We start from the raw sequence: 19,214 nt of genomic DNA, 5'->3' as shown, positions 1-19,214 counted from the left end.
GCATGGTTTATATTCAATTAATTGTGTGTGTGTGTGTGTGTGTGTGTGTGTGTGTTTTCAGTCATGGTTCTAACATCTATTCATACTGGTGCCTATAGCTTTGGTTTACTCTTTTTCATTATTGCATAGGCTCCTATTATACGAATAATGCATATCTTTGCTCATGGTGATGGGCATTTGGGTTGTTTCTGGTTTTTCTGCTACTACAAACACTGATTCTGTCAGGCAAAAGGCTTTAATGCACACCTCTAAGTATGCAGCTATGAAACAGAATTTGTTAAGGAGAAAGTTTAAAAAGTTTATAATCAGAGATTTAGTAGAGCACACATTTTTCTTTTTCCTTAAAAAGGACTTATTTATTTATTTGAAAATCAGCATTACAGAGAGAGAGAGAGAGAGAGAGAGAGAGAGAGAGAGAGAGAGCTGTTCCATGTGTTAGTTCACTCCCCAGATGGCCACAACAGCCAGGACTGAGTGAAGCCTGGAGCCAGGGTTTTGCACATGGGCGACAGGAGCCTAAGTACTTGCGCCATCCATGTTGCTTTTCCCAGACCATTGCAAGGAGCAAAATAGGAAGTGAAACAGCTCATCCTGGTGTGCCCACAGAGACTAGCTTCACCTATTCTGCCACAATGCTAGCCCCAAAGCACACACATTTTTCTAAACTGTAATTACATTCAGTCATAGTTTAGGCTGCTCATACGTGATTTGCATTTATTATGACCAAAATTCAAGTACAATGGAAACTCCCTACTTCGAGTGGTATGTATTTAGGAATAGGAAGCTGAAAATTACCTAATGATTCAAGAACAGAAACTTTGGGGTCTAGCCCAAAGAGGCGAAACCTGCAAAACACGAAATCTTCGTAATTCATCAAATGAGATAAGCTGACCAAATTCATAACTGCTAGGTTGGCTCTCTGCCAAAAAAAAAAAAAAAAAAAAAAAAAAAAAGGAGAGGAAATGAGCTTCCTGCACCGATCCAGCTCTCTCCTCAATGCTAACTTTCTACTTGTCTGTGTCTGTCAGGAACAACTGCAAACACTCTCAAGTCTAGAAGCTACATTGCTGAGTCCAGGGTGTGTAAATCGATAAAATAATTTGTTTCCTGAAGTGGTGGTCCCGATTCATAAGCCCACAAATAATGTATGAGTTGTATTTGTTCATGATGGGCTTTATTTTAGTTATTCCGCACATACATAGGAAAGCTTCTTGGGTTGCTTGAATTCCTGGTGGAATTGTGAAGTAAATTGCTATAAATCCTAGATCAATTGGGAAAGAGTGGTGCAAAGCAACATTTTTTGCTGTCTCTTCTCTTTCTAATTTACTAATCATTTTTATAGTGCATGAATACTGCCTGCAATTTTTTTTCTGTATTTGCAGTATACAATGTTTCTCCTTGCAGTGTACCTTTATTCATTCCTGTTAGGCAGGGTATGTATATCTTAAAGTCTAATAATTAATGCCTTCTTGTTTTCCAAAACAATTATATCACTTTACCTTACACCATTTGTCACATTTGAGAATGTCCTTGATGCTCCTTATTTATTTACTTATTTATTCATTTATTTATTTATTCATTTATTTATTTTTATTGGAAAGGCAGATATACAGAGGAGGAGAGACAGAGAGGAAGATCTTCCAACCAACGATTCACTCCCCAAGTGACCGCAATGGCTAGAGCTGTGCCAATCTGAAGACAGGAGCCTGGAGCCTTTTCCAATCTCTCACGTGGGTGCAGGGACCCAAGGCTTTTGGCCATCCCCAACTGCTTTCCAGGTCATAAGTAGGGAATGGGAAGCAGGGCTGCTGGGATTAGAACCACCACCCATATGGGATCCCAGCGCACCCAAGGGGAGAACCTTAGCCGCTAGGCTACCATGCAGGGCCCTGGTGTTTCTTCTTGATTAACATCTGCTATTACATCTGCTATTTCTTTTCCCTTGCATTTTTTAATATTTTATTTTTGGTGATGTTTACATAGTTGAGAAGGATGCATGCACTGAGGAAGGACCAAGGAAAAGGGAAAAGGGAATGAGACCATTGTTTCAAATTTTATTCTTCTTCCTGTGTCTGGGGGAACAGGGGAGAAAAGGGGAGAAGTCGCAACATCTTAATCGCATCAGTAATGGGGACCTGACCAACAAGTATGCCAGTGAGCACTGTAGCCTGGTCTGGTCTGAACTGCTACCAGCCTCGGTTCTTGTGCTCACCTGCAGGGACTGTGTCCTGACAGAGGGGTTCCGCAAGCTCCTCTATATCGAGTTCACCTCCCAGTGGCAGATCTTGTGCATACCAGTGTATTTTTTTTGGCCCAACTTGACTTGGCACACCTCCTGTGCTGGCAGGTACAGCAGCCTTACCCAATCGGCCCACACCCATTCCAACTCTTACCGTTGGTTTCTATGGCCCAGCCATGCCTGTTGCAACCCCAGATCCAACTCTTATTTGATTCAGCCCAGCCCACCCTATACCCATGAGTACCAGCAGACCCAGACCCAGTCCACAGCCATGCCAAAGTATACTGCAGTCATGTCCAGCCCAGATCGCTGTCCCCATTCTGGATCTCATGCTCACCAGTGGGAACCACAACCCAGCTGGGGCATCCCCTTAGCTCCCTGACACAGATTGTGCCAGTGGTTGCTCTAAACCAACCTGGCATGTCCCATCCCCAGTCTTGGCCTTTATTATCAGACGCTGCAGCCTGGCCTGGCCCGGCCCACCCCCAGTCCCAAGTTTCACTGGTGGGTGCTGGATCCTAGCCCTGCCCAGTCTGCCTCCACCCCTGACTTTCACACAAAACAATAGGTGTGATAGCTTAGCCCAGTATCATCCACACTCTGTCCAGGCTCCTCCATATGCCAGGGTGATTAGGTTTGTCCTGGCTCTGCCTGGTCCACTCTTTGCCCCATTAATACCCCCTAAACCAACCCACACACTTTCTGACAAGTGGAGCAGCCTTGCCTGGCCTCACCAACACCCAGGCCTGACTCACATGCTCACCAATGAGAGCTACAGCCCACCAGAGGCATTCCCCAAGTTCCCCCACTAGGCCCACTCCAAGACCCAGATTTCACATGTGCCGGCAGGTGTTAGGCAATTTCCAGCATAGTCAGCCTCCTATATCTTGACCTTTGTGTGTGCTGGTGGATATTGCAGTGCAACTCTCCTCACACTCTACTCCTGGGTGTGCCCATGGGTGCTGCAGCCTGCGCCAGCTTGGCATGTTCCCTACCCTATTTCACATGAGCGTTTGGGGAGTTCCATGGTCATACCTAGCTCAGCCTGTCAAATGCCGCCCCCACCCCCCAGCTCTTGAGAAAACCAACAGAAATTGCGGATCCACAGGGGTGGGCCCACATATTTCCCACAGAATCTGTCTCCAGACCTGTTTGTTTTGCATGCTGGTCTATGTCATGGCCCAGCCTTACTTTATCCATCCCCTGTTCCAACACTCACTAGTAAATACTGTTATCTAGCCCTGCTAGGTAGGCCCCCACTCCTAGCTTTAGTGTGTACCAGTGGGTGGTAGTTAATGGTAATCTATACTAATTAACCCAGCTTAGGTCTCCCATGTGGGTGGGTACATTGGTCTGACCCAGAAAGGTCCTCTAGCTTCCATCCTCCAAGCCACTCAGTCTCAGTCCCCTTGCTTACCTGCAAGTACAGTGGCCTTGTCAGCAGAAGTCCCCCCAAAGTCACTTCTTACTTGTAACATACTCTCTCAGTGGTTCCCCCTCCCACACATCCTATACCCCCTTCCCTGAACAATCCATAGCCTCTGCACCCATGAGCACATGGGTTCCCCAGCACTGTATTTTAGAGACATGGCCTACTGGCCTGGAGCCCTGCCCGTCCACCTAAGATCCCAGAGCGAGTCCTCCAGCACACATGCCAACCTAGGACCCCGCTCCTCTACCCAGCCAGGACTCAAGCATGTTAAGAAGTCTCCAAGAGGCTCGTATCCCAACCCTGGAGACCCCTGGATCTACACGAAGGACTATCAGTACGGGCACCAAGGACTAAATTCCAACTGCCAAAGAGACCACTGGGAATTGGAGTGCCTTCGGAAGCCGAGGACTCTGAGGTCACCCACCCCCGTTGGAATCTACCACATGGGATGGAAGAAGCCCAAATACTTCCTCACAGGATCCAAGGTCATCGGAACAACGGCTAGGAGTCCTGAGCGGTCCATAGACACAGAAGAACAGCAAACTTCCTTCGGGACTCGGGAGAGGAGCTTTCTCTGGTCCTTACTTAGTTCCAACTTTGGATCCCCATCCTCTCTGGCAATGACCATTAGGGTCACTCCGGAGCCTCCCCCACCAAAAAAAAAAAAAATCAAACAATATTTGTCCTGGATGGTTGTTGGGTGTCTCTGGGGTGTGGAAATGTGCAGCCTCTGGAAGCACATTCCCTCCCAGGACACTTAGGGAAGGGGGCACTTTTACACACCAATACTTCCAACAATTAAAAAAAAAAAAAGGAATCTGTGAAACATCTCAAAGTGGGAACTCTGGAGACAACGTGGCTACCCAGGAGCATTGCAGCCACTCCTTCCCCACTGTGTACAGCTGGACCTAGACTGCCTCAGCCGAAGCAACGGCATCAGGTAACCTAACAAGAGGACATTATTTTAGGACATTTGCAAGCCTCTCTTGCAGTTAATGCTTCCCAACAAGCAAAAAGAAAAGGAGATGGCAGTGATGCAAATGGTTCTGAAATCCATGCAGTGTGTGCATTTTTTCATGAATATTTTGAAGGCCCATTTGCATGGATTTCCTCTGAATCTATTCCCTTGACTGAATTTGCTTTTTTTTTTTTCTGCTGTTACTAATTTTAGCTGTGAGCACTCGCACAAGGGAGTACATCTCTGCCACCCCAAAAGGTTCTGCTTGGTCCTGCCCTGACTTTTGGGGACACTTGGGATTTGAATTATGGCTTGGAAGAGCCCTCATTGATGCTTTACCTTTCAGATAAACAAATAAATAGCAAGGGGGGAGTGGAAATAGATGCTGTATTCAGTCATCGTAACTCAAAAATGGACACGCTCTTGTATGCTAAACTCACCCCAACCTGGGTCTCCTGTTTGAGGACATGATCTCGTTATAGACGCCACAATGAGCACACAAAACCACCAGGGGGAGTCAGCGTGCTCAGCCCTGGGTTCGTCCCCCACCGGACAGCCGATTTCAGTCGGAGTCCACAACCGACGCACTGGCCCCTGCTCTCCAGGCGACCGGGCCGCCCCTTCCCCGGACCCTTTTCGATCAGGGCCACGGCCTGCGCCTCCCACACCCGCCTGGCACCGCCCCGCCCGACCTCGAGCGGCCCAGGGCAGGTCCAGCCTGCCCCGGCAGGAACAGCAGTCTTCATTCGCCCGGCGATCTGCAGGCATGGCAGGGCTGCAGCTCCGACGTCCGCGCCTGCTGCTGCGCCTCCTGCTGCTGCTGCCGCTGCTGGCGCTCTCGGCCGCCGGGGACCACTGCCCGTGCCAGGAGCCCGCACACTGCCTCCCGATCCGCCACCGCCCCGACTTCGAGGTCAGCGCCCCTCCCCGTCCCCTGCACTGGCTCTCGAGGTCCGGGGAGAAGTCAGTAGGTCCTGGGGCCCAAACCATCTTCACTCACTCTCCGGGGCCCTCTCGGGCACGGGTTTACTCCGATTTCGGAAACTCGGGCTGCTAGCGACCAAGGTCCTCCTCCAGGGCCTCTTACATACTTAAAGAAGGGATCAGCCTCCCCAGGCGGCCCAGATCACCGCCTTGCTCCTCCCCTCTGGCGGCATTCCCGCGAGCTGGATAGGCCCTTACCTCGCCTGCAAGAGAATCTGAGCTCCTTTACAGCTCCCTCAGAGCCACTCTAGCAGAGGACTTAAAAATAGGCGTTGAATTGTACCAGGCTTCTGGCAAATGTTTGTGAAACATCTGTTCAGAGGCAGTTTGGGAGTCATCTGCTGATACAGAGTTTTGTCCACTGCAATGGAAAGTAACGTCAGGGAGGGTGAAAGCTTACGGGGCTAAAACGGAGGCTCTTGTCTTGGCGATAAACAGCATCGCTGAGGCAGGGAGCGAGGTGAAATGGGAGCCAGGACATCTGTCAGAAAGGATGGACACCTCTCCACCTGGAATCGAAGAATGCCCCTTCAGACTGAGGGGCGCACAGTTAGAGTGTAGTGGAAACAATACACCTGGCTGGGCCAGCTAGGCAAAGGACTGGGAGCAGAGAGCAGCACAATCGGTCAACCAGGCGTCACGGAGATCTGAGTGTGCTATCTGCATTTAGACTGGGGCTTGGAAGAAATCTGGGCCCGCTCTTTGCCATCCATCCCCTTTGCCCCCACCCTCTTCTGGAAGAAGGGTTTGCTGGGTGTGAACTTCCTCTGTGAAATGCTGGGCTGCTTCCAAGGTGTGCTGTGGGTGGCTGGAGGCTGCTACATCCCTCTACAGGTGCTTTATTTTCCTTAGGTCCCTCCCACACATGAGGCTAATGTCTACCTTCCTACCTAATGGTACAAAGAACATTTCTTTTGGAGAGACAGCAAAAGTTCCTAGCTCTTAATTCAATAGGTTAATTTTGAGGCAGGGACATGTATGTCCCTATTTTTCTAATGGCAAAATCTTTCCTTACCTTGCATGTACCAGTTTCCCTTATGGGCACCTGTTCATGTCCTGGCTGTTCCATGCTCCTCTTCCCCATCCAGCTCCCTGCTTGTGGCCTGGGAAAGCAGTAGAGAACAGCTCAAAGCCTTGGGCCCTGCACCCACTTGAGAGACCAGGAAGATGCTCCGGGCTCCTAGCTTCGAATAGGCTCAGCTCTGGCCATTGCAGCCACTTCGGGAGTGAACCAGTGGATGGAAGACATTCTCTGTCTCTCCTTTTCTCTGTAAAATCTGCCTTTAAAAAGTTAAAAATGTGTGTGTGTGTGTGTGTGTGTGTGTGTGTAGCTTAGAACAACAGTGGTGAGAGTCTGAAGAACCTGCCTAGCACGGAAGCCTTACAACTTGTTAAAGATTTTAGGCGAGTAAAAGATCATCCACCAGCAGGCAGCATGAGACCATCAGAGAAGTTCACTTGAGTGATGATCTGGTGGAAAGTCCCCACGTGGAAGTTGGCTGGAGGTTCTTACTGGTTCCTCTTTGGTTTGTTTCATTGTTCACACTGTGCTGCATTTTGCCCAAGTAGAAATGCAAGACCTGAGCTGTTTCACAGCCTCTCAATTAAAATTGTGTGGATGTTCAGCCAGATTTGTTGTAGTAGCCAGTACTTTGTGAGTAAGGCAGTGTGGCAGGCATTTTGAAAACCAATTACACAAAGAAACAGAATAATGTTTATATATATGTTCACAATTTTTTAAATGGACTATCTTTTTCCTACTTCTATTTTCAATTAGTTAATGTAACTGGGCTTTTTTTTTCCTCTTAAAGAATTTGTTACATCATAGGCTCTCAAAGGCAGAATTATAGTAGGAGACAGCTGTTCCACTTCATTCCCCAAATGGCTGCAGCAGTCGGAGCTGGGTCATTCTGAAGCCAGGAGCCAAGAGCTTCTGCCAGATCTCCCACTTGGAAATAGGGACCCAAGCACTTGGGCATCCTCTGCTGCTTTATCAAATATTGTCAAGGAGCTTGATTGGAAGTGAAATAGCTGGAACGTGAATGGACGCCCATATGGAATGCTGGCACCATAGGCAGTGGCCTCACTTGCTATGCCATACCACCAGCCCGTCTGAAGTTTTTAAAAACAAACAATGGCAAGTATCAGTTAAAATAGGGGTGTAGTGCTGATAGAACTATGAGTCTAAAAACAATTTGTCATTCAATTTTGCATTCTGTAATTTTTATTTCAGTGATTGGTTGCTTAGCAGGAAAATGAATATAACACTGAGAAAGCATATTTTAAAAAATAAAGCCAATGAGTATATTAACCTATTATAGCTAGTGTCTTTTCCCTGTCCATTCTCTTCACAGTGGCCCAGTGATTTCTTCTTTATAATATACCCTGCTGGCTGAAAAACTAATGGTTTCTCATTGGAGTGAAATACAAACTCCTGCCCTTCTTATCACCATTTCCCTTCTAGTTTTTCCCAGTTTCACAGGCTCAGACTTTCAAGATTTCTGTGCTTTAACCACATTGGGCTTTCGGCTCAAGTTGTCCTGAGGTATGAGAGATCTTTGGGCTTTTTGGTCCTTCTGTTGAGAAGGCTTACTTTTGTCCATAAGTAACCTTCATCTTTCATTCCACAGATTTCACATCTCCCTGAAGCATGTGGTCCTCAGGGAAGTTTTCCTGCTCCACCTGGCTGGCAGGTCTCCTTTGTATGCTGTCATGGCCTCCCACACTTCCCACAGTCCTAAATACTGCTGTGATTCAATAATTAACTCCCTAGTGGACTAGCCCTCTCTTGTTAACCTCTAAGATCTGAGAACCTATCAAAGTAACCTCCTTATACCTTATTTAAATACAGTGAATATTTGTTAATGAATTGAGATATTGGGATAAAATTAAAATGATCAGTGGCTGGGGTGATAGCTCAATTGACTAATCCTCTGCTTATAAGCACCAGCATCCTTTTTGAGCACTAGTTCTTGTCCTGGCTGCTCCACTTGCTATCCAACTCTTTGCTTGTGGCCCAGGAAAGCAGTGGAAGGCCAAAGGCCTTGGGTACCTGCTCGTGAGTGGGAGACCCAAAAGAAGCTCCTGGCTCCTGGCTTCAGATCGGCTCAACTCTGGCAATTGTGATTTTTGGGAAGTAAACCAGTAGATGGAGGATCTTTCTGTCTCTCCTTCTATGTGTAAATCTGCTTTACCAATTAAAGCAAATAAATCTTTAAAAAAATTAAAATGATTATTGAGATGTGTTTCTAGAATTCTCTATGAGAAAAAAAAAGAGACTGGAGAAACATAACATTAGCTGCCTTAGAATATGACTACTCTGCTAAGAATCAGTTTTACCACCATCTCCTGCTTCGAATGTTCTAACAGTTTTACTGTTCTGCCTCCACTTTGGGGCTCTCTTTAGTTCATTGCTTACTTCAACTAATGGGAACTTTCTCTTCTTAAAGTTATATTATTTTTTCCATCTGAAACCTTTCTCCTCTTAAAACAAATCTACTGTAACTTATGTGAATGTCAGGGGTGGGAGAAAGAAAAAGAGAAAAAGAAACACTCCCATACATTGGATCATTCCCCAAATGCCCGCAACAGTTGATCCTGGGCCAGGATGAATCCAGCTGTTTGTGCAATCACCGCTGTTTTCCATGTATGCATTAGCAGGAAAGCAGAGCACCAAGCAGGATTGCTTCTCTGCTCTCCGATTTGCTCAGAATAAAGTACCAACTTCTCAGCAGGCTGCCAAGGCTGCCCCTGCCTACTGTTTCTTCACCCTGTTGTCTCCAGGGCTCAGCCACACTATGTTCTCAGCCTCAGGCCTTGCCACTTGCCACTGTTTCTTCCTGACATATTCTGCCCTACTTTGTAGGCCTGGCTAGTTGCCTACCCTGTCACCAATTATACTGGGGGCCCTGTGTCATACTACCTCTACGCAGTCAGTGTCCAGCCTTGTGAATAGCATGAATAGTCAGCATGATGTTCTTGATAGAAGTGATGGTGCTTATTGTTGTTGCCCTTGGCAGGTCTTTGTATTTGATATTGGCCATAAAACTTGGAAACATTATGATTGGACACAGATTACAACTGTGGCAGTTTTTGGAAAATATGACTCAGAACTTATGTGCTATGCTCATTCAAAAGGAGCCAGGGTAGTGCTAAAAGGTATGTTTTAATCACCCAACTGATTGATGAGTTTTTCTGTATCATTTGCTATAGCCATGACTTTACAAGATATTTCCTTTTTGTCTTTTGTGTAATCCTAAATTAATTGTAGAAACTTGTCAAATTCATTTATAAATGCAGGTTTTTTTAAAAAAATAATAAACCAATGTATTAATTGTAGCAAATGTTTAATTAGCATGATAACCTTTACTCGTACCTCACAATTTCTGCTTGCAATTTTAGAATGGGTTTATCAAGTATGTATGATTATTGCAGAAATTAATGAGTAATGGCTTATTAATTTGATTTATTATTTTTTCCAAAACTTCAATTAAGGGCTTGGAATTCTAAAAGAGTGAAATGTTTTAAAGACAGTTTGAGCTCTTTGGAAATATGTTTAATGTCATTAATCTGAAAAGCATGTGTTTACAAAAAATGTATCCTTCTTCCATAGGAGATGTGTCATTAAAGGAGATAATTGACCCAAATTTCAGAGCATCTTGGATAGCTCAAAAACTGAATTTGGCTAAGACACAGTATATGGATGGAATTAATATAGACATAGAGCAAGAAGTTACTTGTTCTTCTCCAGAATATGATGCATTAACTGCTCTAGTCAGGGAAACCACGGACGCCTTCCATCAGGAAATTAAGGGATCACAGGTAAAAGTTTGCTTTTGGAATTTCCCTATCAAATTGTACCTACTTGAAAAGGGGGGGTGATTGTGCACGTGCATCTGTACACTAATGCACTCCTGATGTTGTAATGGAATAGGAAAGCACGTCTATACTTACAGACTTACTATAGAAATTATTTCTATGATCTTTATGTTCTTTATGGAATTTAAAGATCCTAAATCTGTTCTCTAGTCACATGAAAGCACCATCTTTGGATTTCCCCATCTACTTGCCTTGTAGCAGGGTTACAAATGTTGGACAATCCATGGGGGCAGCAAGAATCAGGAAGAGCCTGACTGGCTTTCACTGATGCAAGGCCAAGCCGCTGTTTACAAAGAGTACAAGCAATTATGCGGAAGGGTCCCTTTTGCTCTAAGTCTAAATTTCTTGCAGAGGATCCAAGGCCCAACAGGACTGAAAGGAGTAAACTAGAGAAACAACAGGCAATGTGCTTTCCCACTGCCATGATGAGCATGCCTGGCACAGATCACAGCACAGGCATCTCATGAGTTGATGTGCAGGTACCAAAGAATGGGGTGACTTCAGATCAGACTCTCACACCTGGCCAGGTGGTAGGACGACAAAGGGTCTTAAAAAAACCAAGAGTGAACATGTGTACAAGTGCACCCACAGAAACACAGGCACACACATACACGGGGTGCTTCCTTCAAGTTTTTAAAACTTTTACTTACTTATTTTAATTAGTTAAATTAAAAGCACACCGTTTATCTGCTGGTCCATTTACCAAATGTTCACAACAGTTAGTGTTAGGCCCAGCCAAACCCAGGGTCTGGAACTTCACACAGTTTCCTGCATGGGTAGTAAAGGCCCAATTATGTGATCCGTTACCTACTGCTTCCTAAGGTACACATCAGCAGGACAATTGATTGGAGGTAAATAAAGGACTTGAACCTAGGCACACTGATATGGCACATGGGTGTCCCATGCAGACACAACACCTGCCTCTGACAAACTAGTATTCAGAGGTCTTGGGTTATCCCAAATTCCATAATTTTGGAAGTTTCAACATTGATTATGATTAAGAATTATTAAACTAGACCATGTAAGTTTTCTGAAGGCAAGTGACCAGCGTTTTGATGCTTAACACAATATTTAAAAATTGTTTATTGAATAAATGAATGATCTTTGTCTTCAGAAATTTTTCAATTGAGTCAAGTAGGATACACACACAGAGTTGTCTCTTGGTATCTGTGGGTGATTGTCTCTTGGTATCTATAGGAGATTGGCACCAAGATAACCTATAGGTACCAAAATCTGTGGATGCTCAAAATATTTTCATAGTATTCGCATGTAACTTATATACCTCCTTCTACACAGTTAACTTATACCACATTACTTCTAACATAATATAAATGTTATGTAAATAGTTGCTATTCTGTACTACTTGGAGGAAAATGACAAGAAAACAGTTTGTACATGTTCAGCACAGACTGCTTTTTTTTCTTTAAGAAATTTTTCTTTAAGATTTCTCCTCTCCTCCTCCCCGAGTTCCCTCCTGCCCCACTGATTTCCCCTCTAGTATTTCAATGGGTAGCCCTTCATGAACAGTCATTTTGATATAGGGAGCAGTCCAGTTTTACTTCATAACTTATTTTTTTGAAATCTGATACTTGCAAAGCCAAATTTCTTTCAGTGTTAATAGAAAATTTGAGAAGGAATTAAGAAAATATCTTAAAAAGAGTTTTGGTAGGATAAATTGGTCAGAGTGTAAAAATTTTATCTACAGGATCTCAACATTTAAATTAAAAGGCAGTTACAGAGAGCATGAGAGTGAGAGACAGAGATAGATTACATCTATTAGTTCACTTTCCAAGTGGCTACCAACAGCCATGGGTGAGTCAGACAAAGCCAGGAGCTTCAACCGGGTCTCCCACATGGGGTTAGGGACCAAGTGCTTGAGTCATCTTTTATTGCTGTCCCAGGTGCATTAGCAGAGAGCTAGAACTGAACTGAGGCTGCCAGGACAAGAACTGGAACCCACATGGGATACCAGTGTTGCAGGTGGCAGTAAGTTAGCCAACTATACCACAATGTTGGCCTTTGGTTCCATCGACTTCTGTAATAAGTAGTAGGTATCTATTGTCTAGTTAGGGAGAAAACCTCTAATGAAGTTTTAGAATATTTTTGTACATATATAAAATTAGTTAATATTTATCTAAAGCAATAAACATATAGTCATGATTCAAAGTAAAAGATAATCACTCAAATTTTATTTGAATGTTACCATAAATGATCATTTAAATGATTCATTTTGAGTTGATTACACCGGTGAGCTCTAACCCCTGTAAGATTGGGCCAAAGCTGCCAATTAATGCTGTGAATCAGAAGCTTACACTCAAACCCAGTAAGGTTGTGCCATCAGGTGACCTATTTGCTTGCACACTGTCTTTACTAACTTCTGTATTTTAATTCTTTTAGGATGCATTTACTCTCCAGTTGCTTTCCCCTCCCCCCATTGTCACTGTACAGGCTTCTTTCAATTAGTTGAGTCACCAGCTAATAGAAAACATTTGAGTTTCAAGCGCCCCTCTTCTGTAGTGTCCTGTTCCTGGTCATCCTATGTCCAAATGTATGTTGGCCAGTTGAGTACAGTTAAGAAACATAGTTCTGATATGTCAAACTCCACATTTATATAGTATAAATAGTTCTTTTTCCTTGGGTAGCATGAGGCAAGTGAATATAGAATAAAATGTCTAACATAACATGCATATTTCAGGATGTATATAAAACACTATGTGTTTTTTTCCACAGGTAACCTTTGATGTAGCTTGGTCTCCAAAGTGTATAGACAGAAGGTGTTATAACTACACTGGAATTGCAGATGCTTGTGACTTTCTCTTTGTGATGTCATATGATGAACAAAGTCAGATCTGGTCACAATGTATCGCAGCAGCCAACGCTCCCCATAATCAGACTTTAGCTGGTAAGAAGTCAAAAATGGGTTGTTTATTAGCAATATTAACTCCAACACTCAAATACTCAGATATCTTGTCTAAGTTATTTGTACATTCCTTCCATTTTCAAAGTTTGTTTGAAACATGTAAAAACACTTAATTTGGAGAATTTTAATGTTTACAAAGAGTGTTTTAAAGTTTTCACTTTATTCTATTAGCTTTAACCCTCTGTTACAGAAAACAGTTTATAGTTGAATAACAAATATTAAATAGTTGAGATCCAAACCCGGTATTCTAACTTCTAAGCCCAATTTTTATCATGAAATCACATGAAGAGAATATTTGCTTACCTATAACTTGACAAGGTCTTTTGTTGAAATAACCAGTTAAATAATTTAATTGAAAAGTTTTGATATGGGTACTTCTTATACTTGATCAATAGGACTGATTTTACCTCATTTAATATCAGTACTTATATTAAAAATTATTTTCCTATTATAATTAAGAATCCTTCTGACTTGCCATGTTTTGCTCTTGCGTTACCCTCTCCATGGCATGGCTTGTATCCTTCAGTCTATCAGAGAAAAAATTGTTTGCTATGTTTTGAAGAGAAACAAATGTGCTCTGTCTATCCCTACTCGACTAGGGTATAGCGACTACACAAGGATGGGCATTAACCCTAAGAAACTTGTAATGGGCGTTCCCTGGTATGGCTATGATTATACCTGCCTGAATCTATCTGAGGTAAGAATAGTCATTTGCTTGTCATTTTTTTTTCTTGAATAGATATTTAATAACTTATTTTGTTTCATTATAAAAATACAGACTTTAGAGTCTGAAACATGCTTTGAGACCAAAAATTGCTTATTTTAAATTATTTGATCCAATGGCAGCTTATGAATGTGGTATTAATTTCAGTAAATAATGCAATTTAAGTTTTATTCTATTAAGCCAAGTTTTCTAGTCTATTTATTACTACAAGTGATTTGCTGCCTAAGATTCAGTGAACTGATAATCTGGAACAACATTTCTGCACTTCTAGGAGAATGTTTGTACCATTGCAAAAGTCCCTTTCCGGGGAGCCCCCTGCAGTGATGCTGCAGGACGCCAGGTGTGCTATGCAGTGATCATGAAGCAAATACTTCATTCTACTTCTGGAAGTCAATGGGATAAAGTTCAACAAGCTCCCTTTTATAACTATAAAGTAAGATTTTCTACGTTATGAAATTCTATTAGTCTTCATAATTTATTTTTATAAATATCAGTTGATGATTAATAATTTGTCAGTTTTATTTCAAGATGGAACAAATAGACATAAGTAAACATGTCAGGTTAAATTGCCACTTGCAACACCGGCATCTCATAAGGAGCTGCTTGAAATTCCAGTTGCTCTATCTCCCCATCCGGCTCCCTGCTACACCACCTGGGAAAGCAAAAGAAGATGGCCACTGAGCCCCTGAGCCCACATAGAGGACCTGGATGGAGCCCCAGGTTCGAGCTTCAGTGTGGCTGTTGTGGTCATCTGGAGTATAAACCAGCAAATGGAAAATCTCCATCTATCTGTCTTCCTATCTGTGCCTTTCAAATACATAAATAAGTCTTTCTAGAAAAGAAACCAGAGAGAGAATTATTGCCATAAAACCCTGAAGAAATACAGTAAATGATGAAAACAAAGTTCAGTCAGATAGTATTTAATAAACAGAAACTAATATGCCAAAACAGAAAGGAAATTTATGCTTTTCATAATTCACCTTTTCTAATAAAATTTTTTATTTCTCAAAAATTGACAAATAAGCTTTTCATTTTGAATTGGAAAGGCAGAGAGAGAGAGAGAGAGAGAGAGAGAGAGAGAGCGAGCGCGCTCTCATCCATTGATTCATTCCCAAATGCCTGGCTGGCATTTGGTTTGGTCGAGGCTGGGAGGTGGAAGTTTAATTTAGTTCCCCTATGTGGTAGCAAGGACTCTGTTATTTGCTATCTGTAGGGTGTGCAGTTAGCAGGAAGGTGGTATTGGGAATAGAATGGTACTTAAATCCAAGTAGTCCAATATAGAATGTGGGGTATGTTGCTAGGCCAAACACCTGCCCCTAAGTACAAATAATCTTTACATTTATTTTAGATTGTTAGATTAAAAAGGATGTGAAATGGAAATGATCACACATTTGTTAATATATGAACAATTATAATTGATATACATGTACTTGCCTGATTAGTTAGATAGGAATACCTAGTGTAGAACTTTCTGAATTTGAAAATCAAAACTATATAACTACTAGCATAGATTTTGCCTTCCTACATGATTTTGGGAATAGCAGCTTCATCTTGGCCTCAATATTCTGGAAGGCATATGTCCCTGAACCATGCTTGAGTCAATCTACATGTACTCCATTTTCACCTTTTGATCCTTGAGTACTCGGAGACACTGAATTTCTTAACAATTTGAAAAGACTCAAGGTATTAGCTAGAATGATAGCAAAATCAAAGGTATATGAATACATTTTTGATTTTGCTCTAAAACTTCAAGACTCTTATATTATGGTACAGGTTTTTCAGGCTGCCTTTAAAATGTGAATCACAAGTGATACTAGAGCATGCTTTGCTTTGTCTAAGATATGTTGAAAAATACAGCACAACATGTAGGATGAGATATGTTTATATGTAATATGTCTATATACTTAAATATACCACAGCCTACTCATTCACCAAATAACTACTACCCTTCAAACAAATCATTTTAGGAGACTATTCTAATTCCAGAAGAGTGCTACTATAAATTAAAATATCACTGGCGTTCACTGTTAATTGCCTTTAATTCTTTTTTTCAGATGTATATAAAATCAGCAACTTATTTTTTATAGGTCTACTTTTACCTCTTAGCTTTGCACTTTTCCTTTACCCTTTGACTAGATCTGTTCCTTCATTTTTCCTTTATCACTCATCCAGTAGCTTATGTGCTCCCTAAGAGACACTGAGTGTACAGGGTAGGGGCACCACCTTCATTGAAGGACACTGTACAGAGTGGAAGATGAGCATGGCTAGAATCTAATTTACTGTTCTTACTCAGGAATGTGTAAAGTTACTTATGGAGTTCAGACTTAACAGGCTCTTAGCATCAATTCTGTAAGACTTAAAAAAGGAGGCATTCCCCTCCTCTGTTGCTTTTACCTTTTCATTTGACTGATTTATCACAAACAAAATCATCTGTTGATCTAGCTATGCACATTTCCAGGAACTGCAGGAAATACAAAAATGTATATTAGATCAGTGGCTTTAGAGCAGTGATTCTTCTTAACTTTGGCCACCTAACAGTATTACCTAACAGAACATTAAAATATCTAATCAACAAACTTTAAATGTCATAGCATCAACCCTAGAGGATTTTGACTCAATAAGGTTTGAGATGTTGTTGAGTACCAGATATCTATTTTCCAAAGCTTGGTTGATAGCCATAGAGCCAGAAAAAGCAGAGAGAAGAGTGAAGACATGAGAAGAACGTTAAATGGCAGATTTTAGGACACAGGTTTTAATCTTTAATACTAAGCAATAGCATCTAGAAAGCAACATATATGGAGCCACAGACTAACAGAGTGGGAAATTAAGTTCAAAAAAGTCTCACTGTTTCGTTGCATAGTGTTCTAATTCATGGATTTGAGAGTTTTTTTTTCCCTCTTACTGTGAATACTTCAAATTTACATTTTAATTTATTTTTACAGGATCATGCCGGCCATTTCCATCAAGTGTGGTATGATAACCCTCAGAGCATTTCTTTGAAGGCAGAATATGTATCACACTATGGCTTGCGGGGTATTGGCATGTGGAATGCAAACTGTCTTGACTACTCTGCCGATGCTGTAGCCAAACAGCAAACTGAGGAAATGTGGAAAGCCCTAAAGCCAAAACTCAGACAGAGATGAACATGTTGTGTCAAACTGTTAAGATTTAGAAAAACGATTTGTATATAGTTTCTTGAAGAGATAAAAAAAGTATTCATTTTTGTTATGTTGCCATATATTTTACTTACTAGTATACTAAAAAAATGTAGATAAAGACTAAAATTGTTTGAACTGAAAAATGCAAATTTCTACCCTTGGCATTCAGAACTATAAAGGCAAGACACAAATCAGTTTACTTTGTCAAATATTGCTTTATGTTTCAATACTATACTGTCATTAGGAAAAATCCTTTCAAAATGTTATGCTAATTTTCCCCACGTATATTAAAATATAAACTTATAAACCAATGCCGATTTCTAAAATATGTATAATTTCAAGTGGAAAACGTTTTCTTAGAACAGTTTTTTTTAATCTAGCCTTTGGAAAGCAGTTTGTGCTGTGCTTAATTTTTTTATAGATCTTAAATTTAAAACAGAATATAGTGTCATCTCTTTATCAAATTGGTAAAAACAAATTTTCTGCTTCCTGATATATGGAATGTATTCATGTTCTCTGAGGTACTTAGAATGGATTCATTTAAACATCCAAACACTGAACAAAGGGAGGAAAGGGACTCAACAAATTAAAAATACCCACAAAAGGTAGAAAAAATTCAGTAATATTTTTAGTAAGAGATGCCTAATGTTTTCTAACTAGATTACTTATATGAATACATTTTTATTATAAACTTTTTACAATAGGAATAACTTGGTGTAGAGCTTCATTTTATTAAATATCATTATGTTTCTAATTATTCATATCCCTTCATTTATGGACATCTATAATTTATTAGATAGCTTTTTTTCCATATCTGGATTTTATTTTTGACTGTCTGAAAACACTGATTAGTCTTCCCTTTCTAAAGATTAATTTTATGTGAAGAACTTTTCTACATGTGATGAAGTCTCTGTTCTCTTTTTCAAGGCAGTTTAGGACAACACTATTTTGCACTTACGTTAGTTCCTGCTAACATAAATATTTAAAATGTGCATCTTTGAACCCTAGATTTACATAAATCTTGCCTTCTGTAAGCATTTTCCTTTATCCCAACTAAAATAAATAATCATTAAAACATCTATTATAAAATTACATTTCCTATTTTTATATTTATGACAGTAAAATGAACTAATTACATAGTACATATTGAATCGTTTCATAGTTCTAAAATAACCATTTTATAGCTAAATATTTTATGCATTTTTATATGACTAAAATAAATTCACAGATACTAATCTCTTTGATTGGATATAAGCTAATATCCTATTCTATCATATCCAAATTGCTTTAAATTAAGATAAAATGAGTAAATCTGTTCTCATGCAAATGTTATTAGTAACTGTTAAAGTGTAATTTTCTCTGTAATTTAGAGTTTACTTTCATATTTCTTCTTAAATTGTAAGATTAAAAGTAAGAAGTAAGGATAGGGGTTTGGTGCAGCATTTTTCACTTGGGAAGCCTGCATCCCATGGGCTGCCTGGGTTCTAGTCTTGACTCTACTCAAGATCCCAGCCTCCCGCTAATGCACGCCCTGGGAGACAGCAAGGAATGGATCAAATACTTGAACCCCTGCCACCTACATGAGAGACTCAGATTGAACTCCTGCTTCCTGGTTTCAGCTTGGACCAGCCCAGGCTGTTGCAGGCATTTGTGAAATAACAGCAATTGGGAGATCTCTGCCTCTCTGCCTTTTAAATAAATAAATTTAAAATTTTTTAAATGAAAATAATTATAAAACATAGTATTGGAGAATAAGAAGTAATAGAGTTGCAATCTTCAGAAACAGATAGCAATCATTCTACTACATGTTACAATCAATATTTCCAAAAATACTTCATAATCTATTAAAGTGAAGAAAAATAAATCTTATGATTTATATAGAATATTTCCAAGAACAATAAAATTTACATCTTTAACAAGT

General features: G+C 41.0%; 2 protein-coding genes and 1 long non-coding RNA gene across 5 annotated transcripts in view; 1 reads left to right on the top strand and 2 right to left on the bottom strand.

Moving 5' to 3' along the window:
• LOC131478542 (uncharacterized) overlaps positions 1–5,435 on the bottom strand; it is a 47,013-nt gene extending 41,578 nt beyond the window's left edge. The window contains exon 1 of the long non-coding RNA XR_009244544.1: positions 5,322–5,435. This is a non-coding gene — a long non-coding RNA (uncharacterized LOC131478542). The remainder of the gene's footprint in view (positions 1–5,321) is intronic.
• CTBS (chitobiase) lies at positions 5,282–19,032 on the top strand. The gene is made up of 7 exons (XM_004582199.4): positions 5,282–5,542; positions 9,633–9,771; positions 10,226–10,434; positions 13,222–13,393; positions 14,011–14,108; positions 14,407–14,568; positions 17,078–19,032. The coding sequence occupies exons 1-7, from the start codon at positions 5,396–5,398 to the stop codon at positions 17,276–17,278; spliced, it is 1,128 nt and encodes a 375-aa protein (XP_004582256.3). The 5' UTR covers positions 5,282–5,395; the 3' UTR covers positions 17,279–19,032.
• The window catches only part of SPATA1 (spermatogenesis associated 1), a 52,135-nt gene continuing 46,175 nt past the window's right edge, over positions 13,255–19,214 (bottom strand). For 2 of the 3 annotated variants that reach the window (XM_058658703.1, XM_058658700.1), the window contains exons 14-15: positions 16,530–16,596; positions 13,258–13,390 (exon numbers count right to left, since the gene is read on the bottom strand). In XM_058658703.1, the coding sequence (XP_058514686.1) occupies positions 16,574–16,596 (23 nt within the window). In that variant the 3' untranslated portion in view covers positions 13,258–13,390; positions 16,530–16,573. Of the gene's footprint in view, positions 13,391–16,529; positions 16,597–19,214 lie in introns of all 3 variants that reach the window. The other variant, XM_058658698.1, reaches the window with a different exon arrangement.

This window comes from Ochotona princeps, chromosome 2 (genome assembly GCF_030435755.1).
Source record: "Ochotona princeps isolate mOchPri1 chromosome 2, mOchPri1.hap1, whole genome shotgun sequence".
Taxonomy (NCBI): Eukaryota; Metazoa; Chordata; class Mammalia; order Lagomorpha; family Ochotonidae; genus Ochotona; species Ochotona princeps.
Note: the sequence above shows the minus strand (reverse complement) of the source record. Positions and strands in the feature narration are given on the sequence as shown.